The sequence below is a fragment of the Vidua macroura genome, chromosome 5 (genome assembly GCF_024509145.1).
Source record: "Vidua macroura isolate BioBank_ID:100142 chromosome 5, ASM2450914v1, whole genome shotgun sequence".
Classification (NCBI taxonomy): domain Eukaryota; kingdom Metazoa; phylum Chordata; class Aves; order Passeriformes; family Viduidae; genus Vidua; species Vidua macroura.
This window is the reverse complement of record NC_071575.1, coordinates 34,461,154-34,485,719: the sequence shown is the minus strand read 5'-3', so window position 1 is coordinate 34,485,719 and position 24,566 is coordinate 34,461,154. Positions and strand designations below refer to the sequence as shown.

General features: G+C 37.8%; 1 protein-coding gene across 6 annotated transcripts in view; it reads left to right on the top strand.

Annotated features, from left to right (window-relative positions):
- ACSS3 (acyl-CoA synthetase short chain family member 3) overlaps nucleotides 1-24,566 on the top strand; it is a 98,516-nt gene that overhangs the window by 39,980 nt on the left and 33,970 nt on the right. For 5 of the 6 annotated variants that reach the window (XM_053977178.1, XM_053977179.1, XM_053977176.1 and 2 more), the window contains exons 10-11: nucleotides 14,534-14,629; nucleotides 17,511-17,574. In XM_053977178.1, coding sequence (XP_053833153.1) covers nucleotides 14,534-14,629; nucleotides 17,511-17,574 — 160 coding nt within the window. The remainder of the gene's footprint in view (nucleotides 1-14,533; nucleotides 14,630-17,510; nucleotides 17,575-24,566) is intronic. The other variant, XM_053977177.1, reaches the window with a different exon arrangement.

The window sequence follows — 24,566 nt, the reverse complement described above, 5'->3', positions numbered from 1 at the left end:
GAATATTAAGGGATAATGAAGTAAGAATTACAGTCATTAGGTTAATGAGGACATCCTGAGCACGTTTAATTCAGTCCCCCTTCTGAAGCAGGGTTAGAGAGAGTGTTGCCCAGGATCCTGTCCAGTTTTGAGTATCTCCATGGATGGGGATTCTCTGGCCACTTTGGCCAGCCGGTGCTATTGTTTGACTGCCCTTACAGTAAACATATATTTTTTGGGCTCAGATGGAATATCCTGGTTTTAGTTTGTGCCTGTTGCCTCTTGTTCTGTCAGTGGGCATCACTGAGAAGTCTGGCTAACATTTCTTCAATGTGCATAAATACTGGATGCATCCCAAGAAGGCCCAAGAAGGCCTACTGGGGTGCCTTCTGTGAGAAGCTGCCAGAAGCTTCCTTCATGTCTGGCAGAGTCAATCCCTGACAGCTCCAAAGATAGATGTGCTGCTAGTCATGCCTGGGCCAATTAGAAATGGTGGTAACATGGTAATATGTGATAACATATTCAAAAATGAGGAAAAAAATAGTTACTGCATAGCTGTAATTGCAGCCAGAGAAGAGTGGTGTGAGAACATGTGAGATAAACAACTTCACTGACACCAAGGTCAGTGGAGAAGGAGGGGGAGGAGAGGTGCTCCAGATGCTGGAGTTGAGATTCCTCTGCAGCCCATGGTGAAGTAGCTGCCCCCTGCAAGCCATGGAGGTCCACGGGAGGTAAAGATTCACCTGCAGCCCATGAAGAAGACCCATACCATAGCAAGTGGATGCCTGAGAGGAGGTTTTGACCCTGTGGGAGGCCCATACTGGATTATGCTCCTGGCAAGGACCTGTAGATCCATGGAGAGAGGAGCCTATGCTGGAGCAGGTTTCCTGTCAGGACTTGCTACTTGTACCCTTTCCTTGATTTCTTGAACTGTGGAGAATTGAACAAGACTCCACATGTGGCCTCACTAGGGCTGAGCAGAGGGAGAAGATCACCTTACTCAACCTTCTGGTCACATTTTTCCCTATGCACCCCAGGGTGCTACTAGCCCTCACGGCCATATGGGCACTGTGGGCTCATAGTTACCTTGTCATCTGCCAGGACTCCCAGGTCCTGGAGCACAGCAGCCATTGCTGCAGGTGAAAGCAGTCTTCCCTTCTGCTCTTCACTCACCTCTGCTTTAGCAGAATACAAAATAGATGCCATTAATTCTGGAAAAACAAGCAGTTCTGTCACATTCATCCTTACCTGTCACTTGTCAAAATGTTGAAAGTGGATTTCTGTGCTGGAAAAGCCATTTCTACCAAACAGTATTGGATTTCAGTACATGGGGTTAAAGGTGTATGTACTGAATGTGAAATATTTTACATAATAGATAACTGGCTGTTTAATTCATTAGAAATATGTAAGGTTAGTGGTTGATGACAGAATAAGGACCTACAGATTCAGCAATAACAATTTTCTGAATTCTCTCCAAAATAAAAAAAGTGGCATGTTAAAAACACAATAAAAAACCCGAATCACTTCTATCAGGAGGAAGCTGAGACTGTTAAGCTGTCTTATGTAGAACTAGCAAGTTTTTAAAATGTATTTTTTAATAAACGAATTATCCTTTTTTTGCCATTTAATTGCAGCTGAAGTTATAAACTGCTGTTTTGTTACACCTCAGATTGAAAGTTTGACTTACGTCTGCATGTGAAAATGCTTTTGACCTTTGCCAGTCTGACAAATTGGTACTTATTCCCAAAGGTGATATTTATCTGCATTCTTCCAAAACAAGAGCATTGCAAAACTCTGAGAAATTTAGACATCTTAATTTTGCCCAAAAACTGTAGATCTTAGGCAGTTATGTTGGCTCTTTGAGCTGAGACTAAAGCAGAAGATGGAGGAGGAGAAGTATCTGGGTAAACAGTATTTCTTGCATAATGGGGTAATTTCTATTCCTTTGTTAATGACTGAGAAAGGTAAGGAAAAGATGAGTTTTGTAGAGATGAGAAGTGACTGAGTCATCATTTGGAGATGGAAATGAGTATGGGGGAAACGAAAGGCTGACAAAAGTATTATAAAATAGGAGTGGTAACCACTTCGTACTTCAGGTTTAGTAAGATGTCTCCAAAGTTCTCGGCCTCTTTGCCATATATGTAACTAGAAATAAATTAGTATGGACAAAGAAACTCGGATTTCTTTCATTTATTCTTGAAAGATTTATAGTGTGTATTTGAAATCACTGAATTGAAACAATACTTTGAAACAGAAGAAAGCTTTCATTAAGGGACTTCAAAGTGGCTACACCTGGAAAAGCTGATTGCTTAAAACTGATTTGTGTCAGTACACCTTCTTCTGTAGCACTCATTTTAAATGTTAATGTTTGTGTTACAAGTATAGTAAGCACATCTTACAAGCTGTGAAATACAAGTCACAGGATCAATGAGTGGCAAGGAGGATTTCAGGCAGTAAAGACTGGGAAGAACTTGCTGTTTTCTTTGGAGATATGGCAATGGATGAAAGAATGTTTTTTTCTGATCCTCTGATCCTATGCTCAGCTGTACCTGGAGAGAGGAGAGTTGTGTTCAGCTTGGTGCAGGTGTTAAGTTTTTGCTTATTTATACAAATTGACACTTAGCACTTCAATAGCAATTTTCATCTTCAAAGTCATTGTACAAACAAAAGCAATTAATACTTTTGACACCCCTGTGAAGTAAGTACAGTTATTCCAGTCTTGCAGACATTAAATAGAGAAAGAAGAGTATCCTGCCCCAAGATATCCTGTAAGACTTAAATTCAGTGTCAAAAAAAGATGGGTTTTTTTCAGAGAGATAATTTTTCTGGTCTTATTTACATATATTTTGTGATATTTTTTTCTGAATGGGAGCTGGAATGCACATTTTGGACCTTGTTTTCTCTCTGTCTGTGTAGTTATGTTGTGTAATTGCTCTGTTTTAGTATTGCAGGTAGTTAAATTACAAGGAGCCTTGCCAATAATTTTTCTGGTCTTATTTACATATATTTTGTGATTTTTTTTTCTGAATGGGAGCTGGAATGCACATTTTGGACCTTGTTTTCTCTCTGTCTGTGTAGTTATGTTGTGTAATTGCTCTGTTTTAGTATTGCAGGTAGTTAAATTACAAGGAGCCTTGCCAAATTTGTTTGAAGTAGCCTAAACAGCATTTGGGTTGTATCTGCTGTGTGACTGCCCTCATCCTGAGGGAGGGGCCTCAACAAACAAATGTGAGTTTGGTTTACCTTGATTTTAGAGCTAGCTTTGAGTTCTAGGGGAAAAAAAAAAGGGAAACAGCCAGGAGGTTGAGCTGTGGAAGCAGAAGACTCTGAAAGTTTGTGTTAAACATCTTCAGCTGTTTTCATGTTAGCTAAAAAATGAAACTGCCATATCACTTCTGACATTTTGAGAAAATGGTAAGTTAGATTTTCATTTCTTCATAATAAGTATAGGATATAAAGAGCTTTTTTTTTCTCTTGATGTTTTTAAATAAAAACGTTTTGAGACTGCCTTTGAGGATGTATAAGAAAATTCAGATGAAAAAGAACTGAAGCTGAAAATTCAGTGATAAAATATGACTTGCATAAATTCTCTGTCAAGAGACATGTTTCCATAGAACTTTAGTTGAGTACTATGGAAATGAAAGTTACAGAGTGTGCAAGTATAGTAGGTTCAAATTGGAGTTACCTACTATTTCCTGAGTATCAGCTCACTAGCAGGCAAAACTATGAAACAATTGTGTACATTTTATGTTTTCATAGAAATAGGCTGCTATATCCAGTAAGGAGTAAGTATCTGCAGCAGGCATTAGGACAAAAATCAAATGGTGCTTGATACATTATGGCTGCTGACAAAGAAGATTATATGCACATTGTATTGGATATTCTGAGACAGTGTGATAAAATTTTCTGTTAGGAATTCTCCAAGTTCTGTAATATAATTAATAATGTACTCTATGCCTTTTAAAATTCTTCTTTATCTGTGTCTTACCTCTAAAACATACAAATGCTATGTTGGTAATATTTTTATTAGGACATACTGCTATTAGGTAATTATATGTAGTGGTTTAATAATGGCTATACAGAGCTTTTATGAGGACTGATACAAATGTGTCATTGAATTCAGTGTAAAAAATATGAATCATGAGCAAGTGTACTCAGATGAATACTCAGTGGACTACTTCTGAGACAATCAAAGAGTTTATTAATGTGATCTCCAAGCAGCATGATGTGGTCCCCAGACTTCAGTTTCCATTGTGTTGCCTTGGCAATGTTGTGCAGAATCTGCTTTGTATGAGTATATGGAAAGATGGATTTTGCAACTAAATTGTTAGCTAACCTTTTCAGGTTTGCACTAAAGAACTGTTCTTTAAGTGAATTACCTTGTCAGGGTAGACCTCAATCTCCCTTTTGTCTTCAGTCACCTTCCACTTTGCCCCATTCAAGACTGCAGATCAGTGCAGTGATTTTGTTCAATGTCATAAAATTTTCAGACCCAAAGCCAGTGGGAAAGGTAAACTAAAGAAAGGATGGCTGTTTGATTTGCAACAAAGAGTCAATTCTTGACCTTTTTTTGGAGTGACAGAAATTGAGATCTGGAGTTACAGGGACCAGGAATCTGGAGTTGAAATGAAAGAGATGAAACAAATTTATTCCAAAGTCCAGGCAACTTGTTCAGGTTATCAGGTGCCTCAGTGTGGACACAACTACTTTCATGTTTTTTAAAGACGTGTGCATCCTATCAAGACTTGGATCATATTTTTTTAATGAAAGCTGATAACCTGCAAACAGTTCTACAGAAGTGGGAGTTACTTGGCAGAAACTTCTGCTGTTCTGTAGCCCTGATTTACTGAGTCCCCTGATCATAATTTACTAGATAACTGATTTTATAACAGGCATTCATGACATTTTTCATGTCTCCCCCTGGAGACTTGCATTCTGTTTTTTAAGGGTATGAAAAATATAGATTGTTTCAGCCATTGTTTGCTGTTTAGTAATTGCATGTGGACTGTGTATCATTAGTAGCAGTATCTTGTCATTCCTTCGATGTCATCTTAGGATACCCAATTCAAACAGGTTTTTGGTTGCCCTTATTGAAGGAGAGAGAGGGAAAGGATTTTTTAGTGGCCATGGGCATTGCCAAGGCAGAGACTGACCTTTCAGTTCTGTGTGGTTTTCTCATTCTTGGACATCAAAGAAGGTTTGTGTGGATTATATACATATTCTCTAGGGTGTTTTTGGTTTGAATGAATCATTCATAGGTTTATTGTGGCGTTCAGTGCTGTTCACTGTCTTTCATATTTCACAAAGTATCTTTTCTCCAAAAACATTTTTCATTTGATAGTTGTTTCAAATGTGCATTTCGCATGGCTTTCAGTTGTCCAGTGCATTTTGGGAAATGTACCCAGATGCTGGGCCAGGAGTGTTGTGGCTTGGAAAAAAAAAATTCTATTTTTATTTATGGAATTTATTGCAATTTGAACATTATTAAGTCAGTAAATGTACTCTGTGCTTCTAGAAAAAAAAAAAAAAAGACCACACATCTCTGTACTTCACATTTCTGTGAAGGTTCTCTTTTCCTCATGGCTATACTCTGCTTTTTCCCCACTGGTCAGCTCCTCCTCTGTGTTGATACAAATTCATTATTAGCTGTGCCACTGCTAGTCTGCCTCATTTGAGCTAATATTTTCTAATTTAGAATTGATAAAAAGTGTGTATTAAGCTTTTCTGTTCTGCCACCGTGTCCACCCTGAAGCTCCCTGGTTTCGCCTGCCCGGCAGAGGCACAGTCAGCAGCAGGGTACACTCCCCTGTGTCTTGAGGAGAGTCGGGGAGTGGCTAAGACATAGCGCTTCGCTGTCTGCCTTGTATGGAGGAGAGGCAATGTCTGAGGAGGTAATAAGGGAGGCGACTCAAGGCTGAGAAGACAGTCTCAGGTTTTAATCCATGCTCCGAGGAGCTCCGAAGGCCACAGCGTCCACTGAAAGTGCCCTCGGGGCTTTCGCAACAGCTCAAATACTGGGGCAGTAACCAGGGGGAAGGGACGCCCATTAACCAATGGGGGGATTCAGGGGAGTGAGAGGCGGAGGGACAGACAGATACATAAACCAATGGGGGAAGTTCAAGGGAGGGACCCTTGGCCCTTGTCCACTCACTCGACGCCCAAGGTGGAAGATTCTGGGAGAGTGGGATGGGGAGCCGAGTGCTGGACAGGATGCTAGGGAGGGGACAGAGGAATGACTGAGCATTTTCAGGGAGATTGGCATTGAGGGAAAGGTGGGAAAGCTCGGGGTGAAACCATTGGGAGAAAATGAGGGGTGAAGGGGCAAACCATTACAGAACTGTTACAGAGATATAAAAACACAATACAACACTGTTCCCATTTGACTTCAATTTCTCAGCGCTTATTTATCTTAATCTTTTCCAACTGTCTTTCCACATGCAGTCAGGGACAAAATTGATATGGATGAAGTATAAATGTTTTCCTCCTTAAAATTTCATTGATACAGTTTAGATGATTGAAAATAAAAGAACTGTAAAGCAGTCTTAAGTTATGAAGTTGAGCCTGGGCAACATTTAGTGTGCACTGAATATTTAGTTTGCATTTAGGCAAATGAAGAAGATGAGAGGGCACGTTTAGGAATGGATATGTTAAAATAGAATAGTGCAGTCTCATCTCTCTGAAGGAGATGAGCTGTGACAGTGCCTCCAGTTTGTATGAGTGTGGAGATATTACAGCTTGTTTGTCTTGTCACATGGCAGCTGCTTTTTTATATTGCTCAAAGTGATGGTAGAAAGAGAGTGCATCTAAGATATTAGATCCTGATAAAGATACTTGAATTGCACAGTAGTAATTTTATCTGTCTTTTCCATCTTGTATTACTATGTATGCAATGTATTAAGATTCCCCAAAACAATTAAACAGTAAACAGTTAGCACTGAGATGTGTAATTACTTTTTAAATTTTCCATTTATCTCTTAGTATTTCATCATATATCAGTTATGATGTCACAGTAGGATGAAAATAATTTGAAATTTATTTTGTCTGAAAATATAATTTGATGCATTGCCTAACTTAATGCATCTTTAAACATGTCATCTGATATCTTCCAAATACAACCAAGAAGCTTCCTGTTCTCTAATCTTGGCTGTCATTTTTCTATAGGCAATTTATAAGATGTACATTATAATAGCATATATAATATTTGGAATACTTACAAAATGAATACATAAGCTTCTGGTGCTTTAGTAGTGGCTTGCCAGTTAGTGATAACCAATTATTTTCTGCTTTGGTTTTAATATTTGCCATGGCCCCCAAAACCTTAACTAAACTAGTTGGACCTTCCTTGCAGTTATATATTGTATATTTATTTTGGAGATTTCATTTAAATGTGCTTTGAAATCTTCAGAAACCTTGTGTATTTATATAATACTGACCCCTGCAGTTTGTAAGTATATTCTATGATTGAATAATTGTGAAAGTGAGCCTTGGATTAATTTTAATGGATTTGGGCATTGATTTTATTTTCAAATAAGTGAATTGAATACAGGAATAGAACTGTTATATTGGAAGTATTTGGCCTTCACAGGTGTGATATGTATTCATAGTAATGGATGCATTATGACTACAAGGGCTTTAAAGCATTTAGAAAATATTTTAAAAATTGCTGGTTTCTCTTCTGACCTTCAATTCTAAGAATAAGCATGGAAATGCAGGCACTTTCAGAAAATACATTACTTTATAAACAAAATGGATTTCTGTTTTGAGAAATGGAACTTTAGGTTTTCAAAACTTTTAGCTTATTTTGTCACCTTTTTTTTCCTCAAAAGTCCATGAATCTTAGTCACACTTTAGAAAAATAATGCTTCATTTTCTATTTATATCTCTTTTCCATGTTTTTTGAGTGAAGTTTCTACTTTACAGTTTCTACTTTACAGTTTCTTAGTAGAGAAATTAGGCAGTTAAGAAGAGCTTTTTTAAGGTTCTGTGTACAATTTAACCATGTGAGAAAGGTCAAATTCACACTTGGGTGTGAAGGATAGGTGAAAAACACTGTTGTTTTTCCATGAGGAAAAGCTAACTTCTAGAGATTTTATGTTCTGTTTTATAGAGTGCTATTGGGATGAAAAAACTTATTTTGAAGCCACTTCAATATAACAAATTCTTCTGATCTTCTGCCAAATGAATGTAACCTAAATTGTAAGCAGCCCGATGGACAAGGTTATGCTTTAGATGTGAGAGTCTCTGTAAATAACATTTGAGCAAGAAAGTCTTGACTGAAATTCTTTCCAGTTGTTTACTGTGTATTCTTTAACCTGGCTTTATTTAAGTTTTTAAGGAATTGAAAAACTCCTCGTCAGACAAGTGTGAAAATCTTGAGTACAAATCACCAAACTTGCATAGCTCACCTAAAAGCTGATACTTCTGGAGGTTTTTGCTAAAGTAGACCCCTGCTTCTCACTTACCATATTTATTATTCTCTATGCAGCTGATATTTATTGTGTTGATGCTGTATGTGCTTAATTCACAAGAGGAATAATTAAGAATGCAGTCAGATGGAGGAAAAATAAATTATAATTACAGTGAGTGTTTAAGAATTTTTCTGCTGCATGTCATAGTCCTCAGAAGCAAGGAGTGACATGAAATACCAAACAATGCATGAAAAAGTTTCTGAAGTTTTGCTACTAGCCAGCAAAACCTTTTATAGTTTAGGATGACAGACTGTCTTTAATCCAATGGTGTATTATGTGTGAACTGGATTTAATTTCATACTTCTTTCTGACACTTGATAAAACTGAATCACTTCAGAATTTCTTCAGAATTTACAGTTCTTCAGATTCTTCAGTCCTTGCTGTCTTCTTGTGGCTCCTCTCACTTTTTTGTTATAATTTGCTGTAATACCATGGTAAATATATTGCTAGATAGAATTTCAGTAAATGTAAGCTCTTTCATTAAATTTTACTTCATTTCATGACAAGCTTAAATAAAATGAAGAGGAAATGAATAAAATGGATGGGCAAGTTCAGACTATAATTATCATAGCTCTGAAAATAATTTTCACTAGCTTTTACTCTTAGAATGTGCTAAAAATCATGGCATGGTAATATATACTAACAATGTGGGTGCAGCAGGTGCTGTGGATTTTTTTTTTTGTGGCAGCATCACACATCACATTGTATTGGGATTATCCAAACTGTCCTTACTGGGCCCTTTCAGTGCTCTGGGATAATTGTGGCTAGTGTCATCTCCTTGTTTTAGTGTTGATGGATAATTAGTACCAGATTGTTTGTACTTTAATACCCAGCATCAGCCATTTGTGCTTACTCTTCTTACACATTAATAATATAATGTGTCATGCACCATCCTCGTGTAGATCTCTTCCAGGGAAGCGGTGAAGAAAGCAGCTTGGCAAATTTACACAATTTACGCAAGATACTTCTGAGGCCTTGCTGAGGGTATGGCTGAGCTGTACTGTACTGAGGCTAAAGCAATTATCTGAAATTTTCTTCCAACATCAGTAAGCATAAGACTGAGCTGGTGCTTGGGCTACCAATCTGCAGCATGACACAATTTGTCAGGTTTAACAGTGCTAAATCCAAGCTGTGAGTGAGGCTACTTACTGCTACTGCAGTTAGAGACTTAGAAGCTTGCTTGGCTTTTAGCGATAAAGGACTGACTAGGAAACTGACTTTTTTTGCTCTGCGCAGTTGTTTGCTGAAGGATGAAGGAAATGAGGTATGTGCGATAACTTGATGATCTGGCCCCTGAATCTTCAGGACACTGCCTGTGCATACTATTTCTGTGATGTATTGCATTTCAGTATTACTTTAAGGATGCATCTGTGATGCAGATTTTGAGTCCTGTAATTCATCTGGTACTATGGTTTCCTGTTCCAGAATGCCCAATAGTTGTTGCCATACTAGAAAGCATTTTGCTATAAATTTATTGAATTCTTCATCCACACTTTCTGGCAGTGTGGAGAGAGCATATGGCAGGAGTCTTTTCAGAGGTACATTCTTGTGGTGTGAGTGGATTTGTAATGAGTTGCTGCCTAAGCTTTCCTGCTTCATAAACTCTCCATTTTATCTGTGCAGTCTGCTGCTCTAGTAATTCCTTTAATTCCCCACAACAAAAGTGACAGCCTTGCCAGAAGAATGGCTCAAAACAGCATAGCCACAGTGAGAATTTTGTGTATTATATTTATTGCATTCATTAATATGTTAATGTATGACACTCCTTTTTCTTCTTTCCTTTTCTTGCTACATAACAACTTCCTACCTCTTTTGTATGTTTTTAGTGTCTCTCCATTGCATCCTAAGAAATTCAAAGCAGACAGCTTTACATTACCAACTTAGCACAGCCTGAACTCAAATATTCATGCCAAAACGCAGTATGTTTTGCCTAAGTATTTCCTACCAAAAAAGCCAGTATTTCAGCAGCATGGCAGTCTACTATGTTGAAGAATATGAGACATGGTCTAGAAATTATAATATATCAGGAATATAAGTGGCACAGAGTAAGTAAGTGGTAGATTTTCATCTTAAAAGTCCTGAGTTATTTCAAAACTGTTTCTTGAACTTGACTGTTGACTGTGAATGAGAAAGAGTTTTGAGCACAAAAGCTGCTAGCTGTTGCTTTGCATAATTTGGCAGAACACAGCTTCTGCAAATCAGGCACGTGGGTAGGTGGAAGCTTTCTGATTAATAAAGTCACAGACTACCCTAATTACTCACAGGAGAGTGCACTTTTTGCTTCTGGATCAGCAGCACTTTCTTTGGCATAAGAATTGTTTTCCAAGGTGCAAATGCAAAAAAATTCGTGTATCAGACTACTCATTAGCTGTCCAATTTATACTGGATGTTTCAATAATATTGAAATAGCTTTGTGATAGTATCATTCACTTACTGGTAGAGTGGCACAAAACAAAGAAGGTCACATCTGTGATTATTGAGTATTATTTCTTTACATTAGCCCTTATCCTGAAAAGAAGAAGCATAAGGAGGGAGTTGGGACACTTGAACAGCTTTGATTTTAAGACCATCTCTCAGTAACTCTGTCTTTTCTGTCTCAATGAAGTACTTTTCATTAATGTCAGACGTACACCATATTGTTTTCATTATAACTCAGAGCAGATGTTTAATAGATTTACCAGGCTAGTTGTGAAACATTGTTCTCTCAGTATAAAACATTGCTCTTCTAAATAGCTGTTTTATTGTCACATCTTAAGGTGTTACGCAGAAAGGAAATTGGTTTTATGATCTGGTTGTCCCTGAAAAGCCTTCCACAGCTGGAGGGCAAGCTAACTAGGTAGCTTAATGAGTGGACAGTTAATGTGCAAAAGAGACTGTAAGACAGACCTACTGTTCTGTTCCTTGCATTAAAAATATGGAAGTTCCTAAGGTCTTCAGCATTGGAAATCTTTCTAGGTACTGTGCATTAATTTCAGAAAATATTCAGCTATAAACAAATGAGTGTCAGGTAAGGGATGTCTGTTTGTATATGCAGAAACCTGATTTAAGGGATAGGTGGAATACAATGTACACTTGACAAGTGTTATCCTTCTTCAGACTGTTGCTGTTTCAACTTTTCAGACCTGAATCATGTAACCTGCACATTGATCCTGAATTGAATTGTAAAGAAACCAACCTTAATTGAAACCAAAGATTCATAAGCAACTTTATTTATTGGAAATCTATAATAGGGGGCCACACAGTATTTGTATTACTCATATTTGTTAAGGAAAATATCTCTTTTAAATAACACTTAAAATCCTGGGTTCTCCTGAACAGTGATGGTTTCCTTCCAGGAGGATTTTGAATTTAATTCTCCTTTCAACTCAGACTGTTTTCTTGGTGATAGAAAAAACTGTCCTAGAAAGAGGCTGTTGTTTACTAATAGATTTCGGAAACTGATATTTCAATCCAGTATCCTCTTTGCAAGATACGTGTTGATTTCCCAAGAAATGTACAGCACAATGATTCATGCTGTTCTTTGACAGTACTCCTTTGTGATTCTATATTGAAAGGGAATCTTTAGCATTCAGGAATGGTTAATCTAACCTAAAGAGCAGATGCTTTTGGGATTCCATCTCTGAATTACTATATGATCCAAGTACCAAAAACCCTATATTTCTTTCCATATATATAAAAAGTCTTACTGGCCTCTGGGAACTGAATGTATGGCTTAGAGATTAGAGCACAGAGTAAATATGAAAATTATATATCCATTGATAATTGAAAAGACAATAGAAGAAAGAGCAACAGTTTTAAAGACCTTTTCAGAAAGTTTTAGAACTTGTGATTCTCCAGAATAAGTGGACTTTCATTCAGGCTTAGTCACTGTTGTCCAAAAAGCAGGTAAAAATCCAGACAAGTTAGTACAATAAAGTTTCCTTTCAAGTTTCTGTTGATTTCATTAGTAGTGTACTAGTGAGTCAGGCAAACCCAAACTAATTTTCAGTAATTCTTCCTCTCCCCTTAGGGTCTTTGGATTGAGACTCTTGATGAGAAATGCTTGTCAATTCCCAGTCCACATCAATGTTACTGGTACATCAGGCTAACAGTGGTGGTGTGTTCCCTGTCTCTCAGTAGCAAACCTAATTCCTATGTTTTGGTGATAGGAGACTATTGTTCTTGCCTGATCTGCTGCAGTATGTTTTGTAGCTCTTGCTGTGCAGTATGTAAAGCAACATGTACACTGTACTTCCACTTCTTCTAACATAGTCAAAAAGGAAACTGTGTTCTACTGTCTTTTCCAATTCACTGTTCCTTCTGTTCCCAGTAAAAGAGGAAAATTCTTCAGTATAAATACTGTGAAGAAAATAAGGCTCCAAAACTGTTGAATACATTTTGTTTTTCTACAACTTCTCAGTGTGATCACAGATGGGGTATGGTAGATCATTTTGATACTGTGTCACCACTGTAACTGTAGCCTAGGTGTTCTGTGTGTTAGAAGAAAAGATTCCCCCACGACTGTGCACGGAATTTGCACTAAGTAGAGGATGGAATGGGGAAAGATTAAGAAACAACAAAGCAAACCTTTTAGCCTGTCTTTATTAGTGTGGAGGGTTGATAATTTTTATTCTGTGTACAACAGTTGTATTTAGGCCCTAGTTCAGCTGTGCTGTAAATGCTAAGCTTTCAGCTACTTACTAACACCTACTGTAAAGACACTACAAGAGTCTGTAAGTTTGTTTATGTTTTTGCTTATTTAAGTACTTGAATAGTCACATAACAACTTCTGAAGTAGAAGATGAATGCTATGGAGGTTAAAAAAATTCACAGCAAAAATTACTTTAATTTCCTGATGCAAGCATACTGAAATAGGTTTGAACATACTGATTAGATATACATCTGCAGCTGGAGACAAATCTGCTTTATTTGCTGGGTGGCAGGGACTATGAATTCCAGGCCGAGTGACCTGAGACATCATCAGAGTGATAAAGTCCTCTTTTTAAAGTAGAGTCTCATCCTGTGTTCCTGCTAATATCTAAAACCACCTACACTTTGTTTTCTCTGTCTCAGAGTTACAGCAGCATTTCAAAGTAATTTCTGTAGATTGTTTCCTTAGAGGGGAAGAGTGAAGAGCAACTGGACTTTTTTCAGTCTTAGACTCTCTTTTATATGACTTGATAGTATTTATTCTTGTATGATAACAACTCTGGTAGTATAAAAATGTTACGTGAAAAGAGAGGAAGGTGAGGAGGGAAGGATTTCTAGCTGCTTAACTGTGGGGATGATTAGGAAGGTGTCAGCATTACTGGAAAGCATTGATGACAGCTTTCTGACACAAGTAGTGGAGGATCCCGTAAGGATTGGTGTGCTCCTCAGCAGGAGGAGCCACCCACATCCTGGGGGGCATCAGGTACAACATTGCCAGCTGGTCAGGGGAGGGGATTGTCTGCACTGAGGCGGCCTCACCTCGAGTGCTGGGGCAGTTTTGGGTGCCATAATATAAAAACGATAAAGCTCTGGAAAGTGTCCAAAAAATGGCTGCAAAGAGGGTGAAGGACTTTGAGGGGAAGGTGTATGAGGAGCAGCTGAGGTCACTTGATCTGTTCAGCCTGGAGGTGACTGAGGTGAGATGTCACTCTGGCCTTCAACTTCCTCACAAGAGGAAGTGGAGGGGCAGGTACCAATCTCTTCCCTTTTGTGACCAGTGACAGAATTCAAGGGAGTGGCATGAAGCTGAGCCAAGGGAGGTTTAGGTCAGATTAGGACAAGGCTCTTTACCCAGAGGGTGGTTGGGCAGTGGAACAGGCTCCCCACGGCAGTGGTCACACCACCAAGCCTGACAGAGTTGAAGAAGTATTTGGACAATGCTCTTAGGCACATGGTGTGCTTCCTGGTGGTGTCCAGGAGTTGGACTTCAATGATATCTAGAAGTCCCTTCCAACTCAGCATATTCTATGATTCTGTGAATTCTAAATCTTATATTGTTTGTCTAGGATTTTTAAAAAAAATTTCTGATGTGCTGAGCATCATAAAACTTAAAACTAGTAAATACTGAATGGAACTAACCCCAGCCTTAACTGACTGTATGTGTGTTCTTTTAATAGAATCTGGTTCTGCAATTACAGCTTCCTGCGTTGGTTTGGGGAACTCTACAACACCTCCACCCGGACAGGCAGGAAAACCAGTGCCAGGGTATAATGGTAAGACTGCTAAAAATGTTACTAGGAAAGGACATTGCTTATATTCCTGAGTATGTTCTCTTTAATTGTCATATCTTGTAGTAAAAAAAAATTACAGTCTTATTATTTTCCTCCTTCCTGCTTTCTTGTGTTTTATAGAATGTGATTGTGAATAAAAATTTCAGAGTAATCTTTAAGAAAATTGATCGACTACTTCTGCCTTTATTATATGAAAAGGCTAGCACATACTTTGACACATTACTCATCTATATTTCTACATGCACTTCTGCACTTCTACACAACTTGAGCAAACTGTTTTTCAGTACCTGCAGAGCATTTTTATTTCCAGCCAGGAGAAATGGTAGGCTATGGACCAGCACAAAAAGGATGAGAAATCATTGTCTGGAAGGTATTTCTAGGATTAAGAAGTATTTTAATACCTGGGAACCCTGATTTTAACACAATTTTAAAGAGTTACTTGAAATCTGAAAAATAATTACATTAAAGATCAAGTGGTCTTCAGAAAAAGATCTCACATCATTGGTCAGAAAGATCTAAGCTGTTATTTTGTTTTAATACATGTTAATGGTGGTGAGCATTAAAAAAAACTTCAAAAGTTTTTAGCAGCTCTTGGTTTCGATGCTTACAGTTACGGCATGAAGATGAGCAGTAGCTTAAAAACAACATTAAAACAAAGCCATGAAGTTTCTCCAGAATTCTAATAAGTAGGAAAGGGTGAAAGAAGGTAATTGCATTACACATGTTTAGCAGATGATAGTCAGGACTAGGAAGAAATACAAGTAACAAGAATATAAAAATTTCTGATGAATATTTTGGAACACTGGGACTAGTGTAAGTAAAGATTTTCTTCAAAGAGAATGATGGAAATGTCTTTAGCATACCGTATAGAGGAAACAAAAAATGAGCACTGAAATTCACTAAAGAATTATGGGATAATTTTACTTCTTTCAGTCTTTGACCAAATATGGTCTGTAATGCAGCTATTCACAAACCAGTGATTTTTTAAAAATTACTCTATTTTGGCTGCTGTCTTGCTGTCATCCACTTCTGTTTGGTGTTGTTTTCCTGCTGTTACTAGATTTATTAGAGGAGATCCTTATGCCAGTTAGAAGGTACTGTGGTTTTAGTTTATACATACGACTCTAAATGGCTGGTAAAGACATGCTGCAATATAAAGAGGAAGTTGCAAGACCTACTTTTTTTTTTTAATGTGTACAAACTCTTTCCTATTACATATTGCTAAAAAGAAACTGATTTGTTGCTGATTATTAGGGACAAAGGGAATAAAAGTTATGGTATCAAAGTGTAGTGGCACAAACTGCATTTAAAAGTGAGTCAAGATACAATATTAATTTCTAGGTCTGTTGCCTTTAGTTAGACATTATACTGTGCTTTTCCCTTGATCTCCTTGAACCTTTGCAGGTAATTGGAGTGCATTTTCAGATTGAAGCCACATTTTGAAGAAACAAGTCAGTTCTTCAGTAATTCAGGAGTGAGCAGCATAGTATCTCACTTCCCCAAATGTTTCTACATTGAAATAGGTAGCTTGCAAGGAGAAGACTAAATACTGGGATTGGTACCTTGATGAAACAGATACAGTAAGCTGATTAGATTTTACTTAGTATTATGAAAATAGGAGAGAAAACACTGACAGCTACACAAGCAGGTCTTTATAAAACTGGTCTTGTGTACTTGCTTGTGTCTGTGTGCAGAGCCATTGCTTCCAGCAGGGTCTTCAGTTATTTTTAAATTACCATCATCTTTGATGGAGTAGCTTCAGCCAGAAGGAGTAAATGACAGATGTTGGTGCTCTTTGAAGGGATAGGATATGATATTACTGATATAAGTTTTAGCAGACTTTTAGTCAGAAGTCTGTCATCCACTTTTCCCAATTTTGTCTGGAACTTTGTAGTCCAGAATGTAAGATTATTTGTAGAGATTTAGATACAGCTGAACATTGCTTTCATTGCTTGGGCAGGCTTCAAAAAGCATGTAATTCTTATCAGCCCAGTCTATCAAAATCTTCCCTCTCTGTTTTTCTATGGTTTAGTTGCTTCACCTTATGTAATTTCATTATCATAGGCCAAGGTAGTATCTGTCATTCCTTTCTTATGCCCACACCTTGAGATGGAATGGATGGTTGTAGTAGCTTCATTTCCCAGATAACTGCACATAAGAGGCTATTTCAGATGATTTCCTCAGAAATCTCAGTACTAGGATATGATGCTTTCACTGAAGGTGGTGGACCCCTGTCGTCCAGGGGAAAGGCTTCATTTGGGAAGTCTGGACTCTGTCCTGTACTTTGAGCATTACCCTGCTGTGCAGCTTTGGGTAGTTCAAGAGTTACTTGATCTCTTTTTGCTAGACTGCAATGAACCTTGTTAGCTGAAGAGCATTTTTTGGGGACTCCTGAGAGCCTTTGAAAACCAGATATACTTATTTACTGCTAATAGTATTTCTCACGTGAACTGGGTTAGACTTCAGTCATCTTGGTTGTTATTTCTTGCTCATGTCACCCACATATTTTTTTTTTATATTTGTCATGTATCTTAATGGTTCTTTGCTATGTAGAAGTTTAGATTTTCCAGTATGAAAGCTTCTTTTACTTTTTAGTTCTGTGTTTTTCCCTTTTGGGAATTTGTGCTATTTCTGCTTCCAAAGCACAAGTATTATTTAAGACTTTTTGTACTTAAGGCTGAATGTTAATAAAGTCATGAGATTATCCAGTTTGGCACTCCCAAATTACTTAATTCCTTCTGTTGCTTGGTGTATTGCCATTCTGAAGTGTGATATAAATTGATATCTATAAAGAAAGACATTTTCCTTCACCTAAAAATGCACTACTAAACTTGAGTTTCCTTCCTATATTATTTTTTTACAGTCATGATTCTGGATGAAAATAAGAAACCAGTGAAGGCAAAGACTTTGGGAAATATTGTGGTAAAGTAAGAAAAATAAATATCGTACAGTTAAAAGAAACTTCCTACATGGCTTGATCGTCTTTTGACTAAAGTTTATATAAAAATAAGAATAATTGAAGTAATGAGGATTGAAAAGTATGTCTGTCTGTCTCTGATACTGATACCAAACTCCCTGAATGGTTTATGTTCGTTAATGTTGAAAAATTGCAGACAAAGTTGTGTGAATGAATGAGTTTTTCTTAGACTACAGCAAAGTTTACCATTTTCTTAACTATCAGGGTGTTGGCACAGAATGATGCCTTCCTCTTTTAATGTATGAGCAAGATATTAAATCATTCCCTTCAGTATTTTATCTTTCCATTTAGTGAAATAGTACAGCAGTACAAATTGGCATGCTTCGGCTCACAAGTGTGATGCTGCTTCTACTTTCATGATCTCCTAATCCCAACTGATGCACCTTTTTAGAGGGAGAAAATGTGTTTTCTGTTCTCTATTAAAAAAAAAAGCAAGATGTTTCTCTGTGTGCTTTGCATGGAAGAGTGTTCATTTGTTCATTTTGTCCAGTACTTGGACAAAATACATTCAGGAAGGGACTCCAGGAAAAAAAAAAAAAAATCAAAAAACCCTGCTGTGCATCATGTAGGTGATTTTTAGGACCATTTACCAGACTCCTGACAGATGAGTTCCATAAACTCTAATATTCTTTTTAAAGTACACTTTTCTTGGCACATTACCTTAGATAAAAAGGCCTCTGTTTAGAAAGCCTTGTGAACATCAGTTACATTTATCTTGCCTGCTGCTTTCTCACTTTGGCCAGGACCTTTCCTTACTCCTGTAGCATTCTATGGGCTAGTACTCTTTACAGCCCATGCCAGCTCTGTATTCTGGATGTTTTACAGGCTTTCAGGCAAATGGCATTTTCCTCAAAGAGTTTTTTTTTTCCTCAGAGAGAAACACCTGCTTTGTGATGAATGTGGTATCTGTACCCACCTTTTTTTTCAGTCACAGAAAATAACTTCAGCTCTGAACACTTTCTAACTGTGAGCAAATACAAGTCCCAAAGGAAATGTATTCATCCATTTCTTCTGTGGTAGGTTTTTGGAGAGTTGTGGTAGCTCAGAGTCTTCACTACTTGCTTAGATGAATGAAAGGAAATGCAAAGATTAGTATTAACCTTCAGTGAACTGAAAATCTGTCAAAAGCTGAAGCCTTGGGACAGATGTACCAATTTTGATGAATTGTTAACACAGTTAGCTGAGGGTTGCAGTTGGCTGAGGCACACGAGCTGGGGGTGAGAAATAGGAGCTGCAGGCGCAGGAGCTGCAGACGTGCAGCGGCAAGAGTGTGGATAGGCTGGCGCAGAGCTTGTGTGGGAGGTGGAGCTGCTGAGGTGGGGAGACTTTACTCAGCTGTACCACTGATCTTATGTAACTAGACCCCTGTGGAGACTAAAGTAGTATCACATGAACTTACTGTACTGTGTGATGCAGATGTGTGTTTTTAGGATGAAGTCTATACCCTGCCTCATTCTCAGCATCTTCAGCTAAGCCACCAAGACACATAGGTTTAACGCGTAGGTTTAACTCTCCCGAGTCAGCAGACTCATATTTAGGTGTAGTTTTCTTGAAACACATATAAGGTTGTGCATTCACTCCATTGTTGAGTATGTACATTCATACCAAGCACAAGTACTTAAAATTGCTCCAACCTTTTATCAACTTTGGTTCTTAGTATCAGTAACCCAGCTCAGGGTGGAAAATTGTCTTTCAAAGCTCTCACCTCTGTAGTGCCTGAAGCCGTAATAAAATACAGGATTGTAATCAACGGAGAGAGAAAAGGTATTTTGTAAGAAAATTGATCCTAGCTGCTTAGATATTCAGATTAGTTATTATTATTCATTATATTGTTCATGCCCAGTTATTCAACTAGGATGGAATAAATTACCTTCCAGATGTGTTCATGTCTCTCCAATGTCTGCAGGAGTGGCACAGTTGGCTTAGGGTAGGTACTTAGCCTTATCTACCAAAAGGGGAGTGGAATGAACTCCATCTTTAGCAACTCTGCCAAACAAGTTGAAAGACAGACTAACAGGTAATGTTGGAATATGTGTGCATACATTTTTGAGTTTTACTATTTTTAAGTGCCTGTCAGGAGTGATATTGCCATATTAGAAGATTCTCTTTGGGATTAATGTCTACCTCTTCTAGCCAGAATTTATCTTCCCTAATGCTGCCCCACATTTAGATGTTTTCTCAAGGGATTACAAATGTGTTAATATATTCATTTGTTGTTTCATTTGTTTTGTTTTATCTTGCTCAGCATGACTTTTGCTGTAATCAAATAAATTGATAATGAAAAGAGGTTTGTTTGTTTGTTTTTAGCAGCATATCACTCAAGAAAGTGTAATCCCACAGTATTATCATGTCTATGTTTATTGTATTGTTTATTTTATTTTTTTATTAAAGCAAGGTTTCATTAAGTCCTCCTTCAAAGAAGGCATTTCTCTCTTCAGCAGTCTTCTATATGTACAGACCCTTTAAAGTAGTGGAGATGATCCTTGTTACTAACAGTGCTTGTTTGTCAGCCCAGAACATGTCCCCCTGCAGCTGGAAGAAAATGGGGGACTCAGGATAGTTCTGACTATTATGCGGTCATACCGTTAGTAGTGAAATGTGAAAAAACACAGGGATTTGCTTCACCTGTAGCATAGGTGAGTTGAGAAATATTCTTCAGTGTTTCTTGGAGAGGAGAGTGGCCGTGCACTACTTACAACAACAGCTGTGCAGAAGTGGTAAACTGCAGTTCTTGGTTGTTTTTATCCTAGACTAACTCCTGGTAAAGACTATATGGGGCTGCTTGAGGCCTGCAGTTTTCCTAAGTACAGTATTTAAAATATCTATTATTGCAGCAGAGCTTTAAATTTTAATTTCATTCTGCAGGAGTCAAATACTCTAGAAAGGTAGTTCTTACATCTAAATACTCCAACTTGCTCCCCCAAGTATGTTCTTTACTTTTCTGCCAACTGATACTTGTTCTGTTTTTTTTTTTTTCCATATAACCATCATCTCTGCCCTTTGAAGAGATTATTCTTGGATAAAAACTGTCATACATACTAGTTTACCTGGACACTGCAATAATATTTTTGATTTCACAAGTCTTTCAGGATAAAATAATTGAAAGCAGTGTGATAGTAGGACAAAGAAAAATAAAGTTTACTAAAGATTATGAGGATGGGCTTGTATCAATTATTTTTAAATTTATATGTATTGCTGCATCCTGGGGTTCGGGTTTAGATTAGGGGTTGTTAATTTATGTTAGATAGCCAAGTTCTGTAATCCCACAGAATTCTGTAATACCCCCCGTGTTTCCCCTCTCTGCGGTTGTTTGCTCCTAGCTGCGTGCTATTGGAGCTTACCCCAGTCACTCCGGCAGACACTCCCCATCCGTGCCAGAGAGATCCCCGCCAGTCTCCCTGATGCCGCATTCCCACTAGCCCTGGGAACCAGGAACAGCCCCAGCGCCGTCTTGGTTGGTCGCTGTTGCTGGCGTCACTGCCACGGCAGCCGCCCCTATTGGACGGGAGGCTGTGGATCCTCTTGCCCTGCCCCTCCATAAAATCCTACCCTGCTGGCACCCAGGCGCTATTTTCTCCCATGAGGGTGCCAGGAGCGGTTGCGTCTTTCCATCTAACTGTGCCACGTGACCAATAAACCGTTCCTGCCAAGCATGGAGTAAATGGACAAATTCCTTACTTCTTTGCCGGATCCCTAGCGCACGGTAACAGAGGCTGGGCAGCCCACGCGCCCGGGACACGGTAGCCATGTCTGGGAACCCGCGGCAGAAAACCCCGGCAGCACATGGAAGCTACGCCACAGCCGGGCTCCCAAGAGCTGCTTGCAGCTGGGGAGAACAAAAGCAAATGCCGCAATGTATTTTTTTCTGAGCTAGAATTTTTGGACATGAAAGATTCTGAGAATTTATTCTGAAGTGAAAATTATAGCAGCAGTGACTTCCATTTCCATTAGCAAGACCAGTCTGGTTTAGTGACACACTTCTGCTTGCATTGTTGTGGCCTGCCTGTAATTAATGCACACATGAAAATATACTTGTATGTACATACTTGTATGTACTTATATATGTAATTTTGATTAGCCATAAGAATTTTCTAGGTTGTCTGTTGTTATAAGGAACATTAGCAAAGAGAAATTCCATGTAAATTCCAGTTTTCATCTTATACATTGGAAATATCACAAACCAATTATGTTTATTTTTTTGAAGCAGTCATCAGCACTGTCTCATTAGCTAGCATTATTCTTTATATTCATGTACAACAGGACTACATTTGCCTTGTGCTCATTCTTTCCAGAGAGTAGTGACTGCCAGTAAATTTTCTGCTAGACCCTAGTTACACTTCCTCCAGTGTTTATGTAGTTAATTTTGTACCATGATAGTGGAGTTTTGCAGGGTAAGTATTTACAAGTTTGCTTTAGCGATCTCCACTGCCTGGAATCACATAAATATGTTCCATATCCAGCAGGAGGTGAATCAGTGTACTTATATCATACAGTGATTCTGAAATGCTTTAGTTGCATTGGTTTAATTGCATTTAAGAAAAGTGGCTGTGTGAGAGGCTCTGTAAACTACTAATGTTGTGGAATTTGTTTTTATGGACTTGGAATTAGTGAAGAAAGAGGAAGAAAAAGCAAAATGTTCTAAAATAGAATGTTTGGAATGATGACCCACTCCATTGTATTGAGTGCAATCATGCAAAACTTTATGTACAGTGCTGTAAAAACTAAAATACATTTAAAAATATTTATTCATGATAAATTCTAAATAGTCAATATTTATAAAGAAATAGTGATGATAAATTCACAGCTTTTTATGATTATACATTATAAGTTAGCCAAAGCACTAGTACATGACTGTACTTCCAAAGCAAATACCTTAGAGTGAATATCCTTTAGTAGAAGAGGTGTTATTCCAAATAGGCAACCTATTGACAGTTTTCCTATTTGTGCTAATGTGTTCAATATTTTTACAGTATTTAGTGAGCAAATAAATGTTCAATAAAGAGCTTACTCACTCAATATTTCTTAAAATGCGTTAAAAAGAAAGTCAGTATCTGTGGGAAAGGATGAAGCAACATGAAGCCAGGATTGTAATCATTCTAATGCTCGATAGAATCCTAACCAAGAGACCTTAAAGGAAAGAAAAGGGAAAGAAAAAGATGTGATCTTTTGCAGCACACTGTAGTACCTTGGTATTTAATTAAAAAAACTGAAGTAAGATCTTGTAGGGCTTGATGAGTCAACGTTTGATCAATCCAACTGGAATATACCCATGGGAAAAGTCACAACTCCCTGTGCTCTCCCATAGCCCAGGAAGAAAAGGAGGCAATAAGAATGTGTTCTTGTAAGCAAGGGCTGTACAGCTAGGTAAAGTCAAAATTTGCTAGATCTATAAGATGAAGGGCCCTAGAAAGCAGTGATTTTAAAATGAGCTTTTTATGTTACAGTGGATAAACCTCTGGATACACAGGATCTTTGAGTGAAAGGTAGCTGCTAGTGTAACTGCAGGCAATATGATTCCTTGTTATTCAGTAAGGAAACTGAAGAGGAGCCAACATTACTGTCTGTGGATGTGATGTTACTACATCCATTGATGCTTTATGCTTGGTTCTTATGGCTGTTATTTCAGAGGACTATTGAGAAAGTGACTGGATTTTGGGGAAAATATGCATGAGAGTGACCTGAGTGCTAGAATCCACATGGTATGAAAACCTGTTGTATGTAATTCACCCAAGATCTGTAAAACAGTAACCTTTTCAAGGCCAGGAAAAAAATCTCTGAGACATGGCTGTTTAATCTAGCATAAAGAAATTGGAAGCTGAAGCTAGATGCATTCGGATGACAAATAAAGCACTGTTTTAGCAGTGAAAGTATTAAGACATTGGAATAAATTCTTGAGATTATGGTAGTTTACTTTGATATTTTTAAGCCAACCTAGATACCTATTTTAACCAAAAGTCGTGGGGTTGAGGCAGGATTTAGTAGATGGCATCTTTTAGCCTGTGTTATATGGAAGGTCAGTTTAAATAAAGAACCTGTGCAAAAGATTTATCTTCCTAACAGCCTTCTACATGTTTATCAGCTTTGTCTTTTCCCTTTACAGATAAAACAATAAGTAGCTCTTCCAATGTGAGAGCAATTTTTCCAAAGATAGCTTTTCTAGCAGATCTCTGAGTAAATTTGAACTTCCATTACTTTGAAATTTTTCCAGGCACTTTCACTAGTTTTTGATGGCTTTTTCTCTTTTCCCAATAAAGAAAAAGCCACACTGAGATCAACTACTTTTGTAACCCTTTTCAGCTAACTAAAGTAATATTTCATGCAGACTGATGAATGTTCAAGATCCTCTACTCTTCTTCAGCTTTTTTTCTGTGTTGTTGTTCCTAGAGGCTAAAAAAGCTTCCAGATGCCTTCCAAATTTGCAGTCAAAAATTGTTATAAGAGTGATGTTTATGCACAACCCTACATAAATGCTGAGTAATAATTATAGCTGGTAGTCAAGATTATTTTGTTCCATTCAGAAGCCCAAACTCATTTAACAGTGGCTTGTATTTACTTTGACTGGCTGTAATGAATAGCCTCTGAGTATCATTGCCTACTATAAAATAAAAGAATGTCTTTTCTGAATTCCAGCAAGGTAACATCTCCAATAATTTATTATTTCATTTCAGAAATCTGGTTTTCTGTGAAAATTCTCTTTTGAGTTCTTTGTCTATAATTGCTTGGTTCCATTAACAAGGAATCTTACACCATTTTGATGAGTAGCATTCTGAAAGGATGTGCTATGTGGGAGTCAGATTTCTTGGGCTAAGATAAAGGTGGACTGTTCTTTGAAAGGCCTACCACTGTTGCATGAAAATGAACTAAATGAACTGTGAAACAATGCTTAAAAAAACAAGTAATAATTGTCATTTAAAATTCTGTACCAGAAAACAGTTACTATTA